An 11,495-nucleotide genomic window follows, 5' to 3' on the forward strand; every position below is an offset into this window, starting at 1 on the left:
TCTTCTCGTCTCTTCTCTTCTCTTCTCTTCTCTTCTCTTCTCTTTCTTCTTCTATCCCCTCCGTGTTGTCCTGTTCTTCTTTTCTCTTTTTCACATAGGACCTCCATCTCTTTCTTCGCCCTCTTCTACTTTCTCTTCTTCTTCTTCTTCTCCCTTCTCACCGTCGTATACCTCCTCTCCTTTACCTCCATCGTCATGTTCTTCCTTTCCTTCTCCTCCGTCTTCTTCTCTGTATGCAAATATCTCTTCTTCTTCTTCTCCCAACTCGCGCGAGGTTTTCTTCCTAGATCCCCAAGAGAGTACTTCTGACGGCCCTCCCCAGCCTTCTCCTGGTAACGACAGTCACAGGTTTCTTACTCCTGACGCTCCTCATACATCGAAGAAGTTAAGAGAAACACGAGACGAAGGAAGAAAGAGATTTTCTTTCTTTCATCTTAAGCCGGGGAAGAGATGCTCTACTTCTTCGTCTTCTTTACAAGCCGACGGGAGTGGCGGGAATGATCCTATCGAGTGGCTCTATGGAGAGGAAGATATACCCCCTCCTTACCAACGAGGAGAAGAAGAAGATCTCTCTTCTACGTCGCTCCCAGGAAAAGAGAGTAGAGGGGAGAACAAGATGGCGACTCGTCAAGGACGTGGGGGAGGAGAAGATGAAGAAGAAGCACTCGATAAGCAGAAAAAAGAAGAAGAAAAGATTAGCGGGGATGATGAGGAGACACGAAGAAAAGAGAGACAGAGAGAAGATGAGAGGGATTCTACTGGGCAGCATCATATTGACTCTAAGAGTGGTAGGAAGACGGATCATGATCGACATGCAAAGCATAAAGATAGTCTCCCGCAAGGTCACCTCTTCTCTTCTTCTTCTTCGCACGCCCAGGAGAGCTCTTCTTTCTCATCTCCTCGGAAACATCTGGAGAAGAGAGAAGAGAAGACCAACCCTTTCGCTGCAGGCGAAGAAGAAGAAGGAGAAAGAAGGGGCGGGTTGCAACAGACCGCCTTATCTCCTTTCTCCGATATGACGTCAGATAATAGACTAGATGGGAGAGAAACAAGAGCCATGGGAGCTAGTAAGTCTAAGGATGAAGAGAGACCAACTGGAGTCCTTTCTTCTTCTTCATCTTTCTCTTCTTCTTCTGCATGGAAGAGCTGCGCAGGCGTGGGAGGGGCTTTGGCTCAGTTTTCTCGCTTTGCTTTTCTTAAGAAGCTTACCACGACAGCCCAGGGGCTTCCAAGTGGGATTCCTGGCGAAGCAAGAGAAAGAGGGAAAGAAGAAGAAGAAAGTGAGAATTCTGCATCTTCTTCTTCTCTTCATCCGACTTATGTGTTAGATTCTTCTGTTGAAAGAACTTCTCGTCATCTTTCTTCCTCTTCTTCTTCGCAGCTCTCTCATCTTCGATCGAGAACAGAGATAAAGAGGGGCGACAGAGAGAAAGAAGAACAAGAAGAAGAGCAAGAAGAGAGAAGGTTGATCAGACGAGAAGGAAGAAGAAAAGAAGGAGAAGAGGAAAGAGGTTTACATCGAGAAGGAGAAGGAGGGGCACGCGCAACGGCTTTACCTACGGGAGATGCGACGTGGGAGAGAGCTGCAGATCTCTTTAGATCGGCTGTGGCCTATCACCTAGAATTACTCTCTAGGTATGTACATCTACACACCATCCATATTCGTTGATATAGCTCTGTATTGTATCCTTTTTCATGATCGGAGAGACGGAGTGGCGTAGGTATTATGACGTCTATCGAGATTTGTAGGGTATGTAGAGATAGATGTTCTTCTTCTTCCTGACTCTCGACAAAACTGTTTTGGGTGAGGGAGGTTAAGACAGGAGTAGATAGATGTCTAGACATGTCTACTTCTCTCTTGGAGAGCTGCAGTTATACACATCTTCATTTACAGGCAGATCAGTAGTAGCTGTTCATGGGCCACATATGTCAATCTAGATGAGGGTGTATGCGTGTGTCTATCTTTACATGCCTTGAACGGTCTGTAGACACTTAGGGCGGGGTGTACAACCGTGTATAGGTATGTGTGTACGAAGATTCACGTAGATACAGATGTATATGTATACGTATAGCCATGTACCATGGATGGAAATGTATGTATGAATAAGTTTGTATGTCTATCTATATGTATGTGTGAAGATATACATATGTATATCTATCTATCTATCCATCTATCCTTACTCTATCTATCTTCAATCTATCTATCTATACGTTGGCACCGTGTATGTCTCATGTATGCTTGTGACTGTGGAGGCCTTTTTGAATCTTTTCTTTCGCTTAGCATGTGTATGTTAGTATTTCCATTGTAATTGGTTGATAGAGCTTTTCTCCCTTTTGCTGCATGCATGCGGTACGTGTGTGTCTACTATTGTCTAGACAAGCCGCTGTAGCTGCAGGGACTCAGCGAAGTGCCCAACGCTTTCTAGCCGAGATTGAAAGACAAGAAAAAGAAGAAGAAGATGAAGAGAAGAAGAAGAAGACACAGACGAAAAAAGAGAAAGAAGCCTACGTTCCCGACAGCGATGATGGGCGGTTAAAGAAGAGCAGTGGTATAACTCTTAGTACTAAAGACGGCATAGAAGGTTTGAGAGATGCAAGTAAAAGAGAGAAGAGAAGAGACATGGAAGAGGAGGAGAAGAAGAATGAAGCTTCTTCTTCTTTCTGTATGGGGGTGGGTAAGGGAAGTCTCGTTAAGAATTTCAATCCTCTCTGGCTTCGTGCATGGGCTGCTACGCACAACTTTCAGGTATGAGGCCAGTCCCTTCTTTACACATCTTTCACGACGCATATACACGCCTACGCATGATGGATATGTATATATATATATATATGTATATGTAGTGTAGGTAGCTTATCCATCTATATCTATGTTTTCCCGTATAGGCAGGAGTAGGGGAGGTTGGGAATCTTCCTCCTAACACTTAGGAGACCTCTATATGCGGGTGCATGCATGGATTGACTATATCGATAAAGGGAGAGTAGGTAGTATCTATATATATGTATAGGTACATATGTAGATTTGTGTGTAGTATTGTTTGTGTGCGTATTAAAGGCCTGGAGGTTCACCGCGCCATGCATGCAATTCAATCCTTCGGCACTTGGTAGACTTCTCAAGTAACAGGCTGGCTATATACACATCTATATACATCTTCAAAACACATACAGTGTTCTATCTACCTCCCATGTATATACAGATATATCATGTACAGATGTGTGGACAACGAGATAGATAGCTTAAAGATAGATAAATCGATCGATCGATCGATTAAAGCCAGATGGATAGATAGATAGATAAAGATGGATATGTCGATAAGTAGAGAAGGAGAGTTGCCTTTGGTGTAGAAAGTCGCGTTGTACTTTGTGTTTCTTTCTTGTGTATGGACTGAAGGTTTGGCTACGTCAGCATCGTCTGCCTGTAATCGTTCAAGAAGAAGAAGAAAGAGAAGAAGAAGAAAAGACAAGTTTATCTCCATCTTTAATACCGCCGCCTGCTCCTCCTCCCCAAGAAGGAGATGTTCGTTATGTGTATGAGAATCGAGATGTGTATGAAGGGCAATTTCTTAAAGGCATGAGACACGGCCATGGCGTCTATTACTCAAAAAAGGATGGCTTCTCGTACGTCTCTCTTCCTTCTCCATCTTCTCCTCCCTCCCCTGTCTTCTTCTTCTCCTCTTATCTTTCTCTATTCTCTTCTTTTCCTTCTCTTTCTCTATCTTCTTCTTCTTCTCTTTATCTTCTTCTCCTTCTCTTCCCTGTCACGGGAGCTTTTGTTCGAGTTCTTGTGATCTTTTCTTTTTCTTTCCCTTCTTCTTTTTCTTCCTCGTCGTTTTCTTCTAAGTTGCTTCTTCTCCTTCTTCATCTTTCTCCCTCGGGTCTTCTCGCAGCCTAGAGAAATCAATCGCGATCAAAAAGCATGTTAAATACCATACTCTCTCTCCATTCCCTCCCGCTATCATTATATTTATGCATACATACATGTATGCATATATATCTATATATGTATATATGTATGTAGGTGCATGTATGCATTTGCGTGGTTGTTTGATCCTCAGTGCTTGTGTGCATGCAGGAAGAATGTCTGTATCACATATCGAAATAGGCCCTGCCTCTGGATTTCTTATGTATGTATGTTTGGTATATATATAGAGAATCTGTGTATCTTTCTCTCTCTATCTCTATTTAGCTAGACTTCTTCTGCTAAGGTGAAGTGAGAAAGGCAGTAGTAGATGCAGACTCTCCCTTCGAGGAAATACCGGGAGTCTTCTTTTCCACCGAGCCACCACGTACAAGGCATGCGCAGTAGGAGAAGATCTTCTTGTCTTCCTACTCCTAGCTATTGAGCTATCCCTCCCTTGGCAAGAAGTGTCTCCTATCGTCATGTACTACTAAGTCAACTAGACAGACAATGTATGGAGTGTCTGCAACTCCATACTATAGTAAGTCATCATAAACCAGGTGTCTCTTCTCTCCCTCTTTCCTACTTCACTCACAAACTCACTTTTCTTATCTCTTTCTTTCTTTCTTTTTCGATCTCTCCTATCAGACACGTAGTTCATATCATCCTAATGTCCCCTCTCCCTCTTCTTTTCTTCCTGTCTTTCTGTTGCTTCTCCTTCCCTCTATGGAGTATGTTATGTGTCGCGGCCTATCTCTAATCTACCTACCTTCAATCTATCTCCTTCAGTCTGTCTATCTTTAATCTGCCTATCTTCCTACCTGTCTATCTATGGCTGTAGACGTGTCTGTCTGTATGGACTCCGCTACTATTTCTCTCTGTACTTGTGTAGTCGCCTTCTTCTTTTTCTTCTTCCTTGCTGTGTGCATGCAGTTATGAAGGCGAATGGAAGGAAGATCTGCGCCATGGGGAGGGGGTTTTGACTCATGATAAAGTTGGCTTTGTGTATGTAGGCCAGTGGTACAAGGATGAGAAGCATGGAGAAGGCCATCTCTATTCCTCCACAGAGCGCTACTGGGGCACCTTTCACCATAACAAATACCAAGGAAAAGTAAACAGAGAGATAAGAAAGAGAAAGTTCATCCTTTACGCAGTCCACTGCCTCTCTTTTCTTTATTCTCCCACCTCTCTTCATACATATATACATATCCATGTGCCTCTGTACATAGAGATAGATAGATAGATAGATTCAAGATACATAGATAGATAGCCGTTACTCTGTGTAGACAGGTTTTGAGGAGCATGAGGAATGTCTTGTGGATGGATCCAGAGAGGAAGAGGCCCTTGCATGCTGCATGCATGCGTGCTTGTCTATAACTAGGCTCTGCGAGGCTGTCTTGGTTTTCTATCGATATGGATTATGTATGAGAATATACATACACCTATGTACGAATATAAATGTACCTGGGTGTATGTACGAGTATGTATGTATGTACCCACGTATACATACAAGTATGCATGTGTGAGTATGTAGGTATGTATGAATATGTACTAATATGTATAGGTAGGTAGATGGGGAGTGTCTATGTATTTGTTCCTCTAAGGGTAGGCGGCGGAGATTCTTCTTCTGTGTGTGTTGCCTGTATCCGTATCCTCTCTTTCAGAGGGCAGCATGCATGCATGCGTCTCTCGTCATACCTCAGTGACTGCTGCGTGTCTCACCAAAACTATCCACACACTACCACAACGCATCTCACACACTTACATGCATGCACATATCTATATATATTTATATGTATATCTGTGGAGACAGAGAGAGAGAATTCAGGTATCTGTACGTTGCCCCATGTGATTGAGGATGTGTCTGGATGAACTGCTCTTGTTTATAGTTTCTTTTCTTTCACGAAGTTGTCCTCCTTTCTTTCTTCTCTGCATGCGTGCATTAGGGGACATACGTGGAGAGAGTGACCGGAGCCCAATACGAAGGGGAATTCTCTGAAGGTCTCTTTCACGGCCTAGGGAAGTTATCTCTCCCTTCTCCTTCTTCTAGTAAAGAAGAAGGCAAGTCTTTAGGCAAGACAATTGAAGGTCATAAGAATAAGAGCGGGAGAAAGGCCTTTTCTTCTTCTTCTCCACATGTGCCTCTAAGCAGTCGATGCTCGAGAATTAGAGTGAAGGCTCCTTACTCTTCTTCTTCGTTGCTCTCAGCAGGTCAAGGAGAAGAAGAAGATAAAGAAACAGAAGAAGATCAAGAAAGAGAAGATGGAGGTGGAAAAAAGAAGAAGAAAAAAGATGCAAGCCTAAAAGGGGTCACTATATGCGGGGAGTGGGACAGAGGAAAAGTTCGAGGTGTGGCGACGTGTGCTTATGAAGACGGCTGTCTATACACCGGAACGCTACAGGTAAAAGATGGAAAGAGACTCTTGCTCGTTCTTATAGAAAGATAGCAATGCAGCGATGTACCTTCTCTTCTGCTTATGGCAGCTTTGGTAGGCTCTTCTTAGCCGTTGCCAGACATATATGTAGACACATGCACAGATATACGTCAAGAGGAAGAAAAAGAAAGTCTTCTTTCTTTATCTACGTAGTAAACCTATATATGTATTCAGAAGCTGTTTCGTATCCATAGTCGTGTCTCTACTGGGTAGCTAGTGCTTCGTCAAGACATAAAAGAATAGGAAGGCCTGAGACAAACTTCATCTTGTTGACTAAATACAGACAGATACACTTGCCGCTGTATCCCTACGTTTGAGCTCGCCCGTGTTCACGCAGGCGTATCTATCTATCTATAGATATATATACTTTTTCTTCTGTATGTATATATCTATGTATGTATGTAGATGAGCCTAGATAGGGCTAAAGAAGAGTAGAGAGTAGTGGGGACTGTAACAGGTGTTATGTATGAAGTTCGATATGCGGTGACTCGCGGTAGGAGGTGTACATACACCCGAATTTCCCTTTCATCAAGGGGAGAGAGACCTCTCTAGTACCGACACAACGCCATTCTTCTCTTTCCTTTCTTTTTCTTTCTTTCTTTGTAGGAAGATACACTTTTACCTGAAGGGAGTGGGTGTATGTCTTTCTGTGATGGATCGTCTTACGAAGGTCAATGGAAAAACGGAAGGAAGCATGGCACGGGAGTCTTTACCTGTCGACCTTCTTCTCCGTCTAGCTTGTTCATTTCTTCTTCTCTCAGCAAGAAGAACAACCGCCATGAAGAAGCCGAGAAACAAGAAGAAGAAGATCATCTTCATTCTCATACAACCCAAGAAGAAGAAGAAAGAGGTTCTTTCAACAAAGGAGAGAAGAGAAAGACAGATACCTGCAGCTCTTCATCTTCTTCTTCTTCTAGGGATGAGCGGGGAGGGGTGAATGGGAGGGATGATATGCGGCCTGGAGGTTACCTTGTGTATGAAGGGGTATGGTACGAGGACGTTCCTAGAGAAAAGGCCGAATGGATTGTGACCTTTCCGTCGGGAGATAAGTACATAGGCTGTCTATCTATGAAGAGAAGTGAGGAGAAGAATCGCTACATGAAGAAAGAGAAAGAGAAGCAGAAGAAAAGAAGAGAGACGGAGCGAATTTGTGCTACAGAAGGAGGAGAAGGAGGGGAACGCGAGAAAGAAGAAGAAAAAGGAGAGAGGATGGGAGGGGAGGATACAGAAAAGAAGAAAGAGAAAGAAGAAGAGAAAGAGAGATATGATATCTCGGAAGAAGAAGAAAAAGAAGAAGAAGAGGAAGACTATTCTATGTATGTTGTTCCCCATGGTGAAGGCCTATCAAAGCATAAAGCCTTAGGCGAGACATACGAAGGGCAGTGGATGTATGGAGCACGTCATGGACAAGGTGTAAGTTTGATCTATCTTGCTCCTCCCTCTTCAACACATACAGAGATAGATACGTAGATACATCAGATTAGATTAAATTAGAGAGAGAGATTAGACAGATACGTTCTCTATTTGTATTGGAGCATGTTTTTTCTTCTTGCCCCCTTCCCATCTTTTCTTCTTCTTGATCTTGCTTTTCTTACGTGTATCTGTCGCCCACATCCTTGCCTATCTCTTCGTCTTCTTTCTTCTCGTCTTTATCTTTCTTATTTATCTCTTTCTTTCTTTCTTATCTCATTCTTCCCTATGTCATTCTTTCTTTTCTGCCTCTTTCTCTCCTTTCTTTCTTACCTCTTTCTTGTCTCTTTCTTTCTTATCTCTTTTTTCTTATGTCATTCTTTCTTTTCTGTCTCTTTCTCTCTTTATCTCTTTCTTTCTTTCGTACCTCTTCCTTATCTCTTTCTTTCTTATCTCTTTCTGTCTTATATGTTTCTTTGTGTGTTAGGAGAGTATTTCAAGTGAGGGCGTGCGCTACTTGGGGGGTTGGCAGTGCGGCTACGAGCACGGCGAGGGCCTCCTTGTCAATACAGACACCCAGAAACAGTATGAAGGAAAGTTCCTATATGGACGATTCATCTCCAGGGATTCCTCTCATCTCCACACAAAGAAGAACAAGAAAGATGAAGAAGAAGAAAAGAAGAGGGAAGAAGAAGAAGATGAAGAAGAAGAAAGGAGAGATGTGACCAAGTTTTCTCACAAGAGGAAAATTTTATTCTATGAGTCATTTCTTGTTTATCCTATTCATCTCTCCCCCTTCTTCTGGGAATCTTCTACACACTAGGGAGTTGCCTGTCCTCTATCCACTTTGCACTGGCTCTTCTTCTTCTCTTCTTCTTCTTCTGCTAACTGCATGCATGCATGTGGGTGTCGCTGGGCATGCGCGCATGCATGGTTTTCTCCGAGGGCGACCCACCAGGGTGTAGGTAGTCAATATGATAATGTTGATGATCATGACTTTTAAAAGCTAGCTAGCTGGTAGCTAGCCAGCTAGCTAGCTAACTGATATGAGAAAGAGAGGAGGAACGAGTGTAGGAGCCATAGCAGAAGTGTAGAGGATGAGAAGGAAAGTGGAAGAGAAAGAAAGAGTGAGAAAGAAAGAATGCGCACAAGATGACCTGCAAGGGGGCCCTATAAAATGATGGTGGTAGTGACCATGCGAGGGAGGGAGGGAGGGATGTGTCTACTACTACTACTACTTCTGCCATTCTCATCTTAGTGAAGAGATTCCACATGGGAAAAATAAAGAAAACCATTGCTACGAGAATAAGAAGAACAAGAGGAAGACTGGTCGTGACGTGAAATAGGATAGATTTCTATCTATCTATCTATCTTTAATCTATCTATCTATCTATCTTTAATCTATCTATCTATCTTTAATCTATCTATCTATCAACCTTAAATTTTATCTATCTATGTATCTATTTTCAATCTAGCTATGTATGTGAGTGTCTCCATGGGTAGCTCTAGATCGTAGATAGCCTAGGAAGCAAGATAGAGACTTCATCTTTTCTTCAGATCGCTGTGCTTTCTTTCCCCCCGTCATCTTTCTTCTCAGTCGACTGGAAAACCAGTTCTTCTTGTTGTTCTACTTTTCTATCTTGTCCTCTTCTATCGCCCTGACGAGGAGAGAGAGAGGGCCCTTATGACATGCGTGAGAACGAAGCGCGTGATTCTGAGAGAAGAAGAAAAGGCAAGTGTATCTGCATGTGTTGAATGATGGGACTGATCAGATTCCTTCTTCTTTTTCTAGTTGTCGTTGTTCTTCATTTCCTCTTGTGCACTCTTGGTTCTTCTTAAGAAGATTCTTCGAGGTGTGTGACTTCTCTGTTTTCTTTGCATGCATGTGGTCAATCGAGGGAAGAGAAGAAAAGAAGAAGTGCAACTCTGGAGTAAGAAAAACATGACGATGGAGAAGAAACTCGGAGAAGTTGCATTGTGAAGAAGATTGAGAGGCCTATATTAGAGAAAGTAGGCGCTCGCATGTCGACAGAATGAGGTAGATGGAGAGAGATGGATTGAATAGAGAAAGATCGGTATGAATACGTATGTATTTGTACATAGATAGATGGATTGATAGATCAATAGAGAGGTAGATAGACTAAAGGTAGATAGATAGATTAAAGATAGACGAATAGATTAAAGATAGATCAAAGGTGATCGATTCATCTCATTCCCCTTCCAGTAGATCCATATAAGGGACGAAGCCGGATGGCGGAAGTCTTGCCGGGAGGTTGGTAGATGAAAAGAAAAGCCTAGATCAAAAGGAATTGGCTGAGCGACTGCTTCGATGGAAAACAACCCACCCATTTTTAAAAGTCTTGATGAGACCTAGAAGAGCTTGTCCACAGTTCTACCGACCACTGACTGATCTACCTGTCTACCGATCGATGGGCTATCTTTAATCTATCTATAGTCTATCTCGATCTATCTATGTATCCACCGATCGGTCTATCCTAAATAGCTAGCTTTTTGCCGGCGAATCCGTCCTCATACTATCTGTCTATCGACCGATCTATCTCTTTCGAAGGACGAGCTTCTTGGAAAGGATCAGAAACAAAGGAAATGTACTGTAAGCGATAAAGAAAGAAGGAAAGAAAGACATGGAGTGACGGCAATCACGACCAAGAGAATGATAGATAGACAAAAGATACATAGATACACATCTCTGTCTCCAGTAAAGTATTGATAATGCCTGGAAGAGCTTGACATATCTACGACCATCGATCCATCAATCTGTCTATCTACCGATCGCTCTATCTTTCATCTATCTATAGTCTATCAGTGGAAGTCACCCAACAGTCTTTCTTTTTCTTTTCCTTCATCTCGCCTTCCTTGTGTGTTCTTTTCCCCTTCCATCCTCCACGCCTTCTTTGGTAACGAGTGGATCTCTCCTCTCATCGAAACAGAAAAAGAGGAGCGACAACTGACAATGAAAGAATGCATTGAGAGGCCGGGAGCACCAGACTGGTTCGGCATACAGCGATAGCAGTCGTGTGGTTCTTCTTTTTGTTCTCGTCTCCATGTTGTTTCTCGTCGTTTTCCTGTTCGCTGTCCCGCCTATGATGGGAGAGATTTCTTCTTCTGACTTTCTTCTTCTCGAGAAAAGAAGAAGTCTATTGCCGGTGATGGTAACTAGTTAGTTAGTAGGGGCGAAGTCTCTCTACCCAGCCGACTGTAGGGAAGAATCTTGTTACTTCATCCTGCCGTCCATCATGACTGACATGAGGTGTACGTACACCCTACCCGTGTGAGAGATCGATCAATCATGCGTGCCTAACCAGCCAGTCTCCTCTTCAGAAAGATCGCAGCATACCTACCTCCCCTGATGGAGAAATTGAGCTTTCTCCTTCAACCGAGGTAAAGAAAGAAAGAGATAACGTCGTTTCTGTCAAAGAAATGGAACCACAATGTAGCTGTCTGTGATCTGCCCATCCTTCTACGGTATGCTTGAGACCGTTCAACCGCCACAAACAGTTCGAAGAAGACGCGACGGTGATCTTCGCAATGATAGCAGTGAGAAAGTTCTTTTTCTCCTTTCTTCATGCGGGGACAGATGTACACTGCTGGTTTCCTCAGTAAAGAACCTGTCTGATAGAAAAAAGAGAAGCCGGGAGAAGAGTAAGAACACTAAGTGTTAAGGAAGGTGCTGTCTGTTACGGACACTACCTCAAGGAAGATGAGCTGCTGCTTCTGCTACTGGTCCGCCTAGTAGG

General features: G+C 43.1%; 1 protein-coding gene across 1 annotated transcript; it reads left to right on the forward strand.

Moving 5' to 3' along the window:
• Nucleotides 1–100: 100 nt before the first annotated feature.
• CSUI_009703 (morn repeat-containing protein) lies at nucleotides 101–11,031 on the forward strand (the record flags this gene model as incomplete). The annotated part of the gene is made up of 7 exons (XM_068069814.1): nucleotides 101–1,635; nucleotides 2,377–2,746; nucleotides 3,389–3,615; nucleotides 4,829–5,006; nucleotides 5,842–6,297; nucleotides 6,937–7,743; nucleotides 8,228–11,031. Coding segments are annotated over 7 exons (3,909 nt in total), but the record flags the coding sequence as incomplete, so codon positions are not given.
• Between the last annotated feature and the right edge of the window lie 464 nt (nucleotides 11,032–11,495).

The sequence above is a fragment of the Cystoisospora suis genome (genome assembly GCF_002600585.1).
Source record: "Cystoisospora suis strain Wien I chromosome Unknown contig_5895, whole genome shotgun sequence".
NCBI classification, from domain to species: Eukaryota; Apicomplexa; class Conoidasida; order Eucoccidiorida; family Sarcocystidae; genus Cystoisospora; species Cystoisospora suis.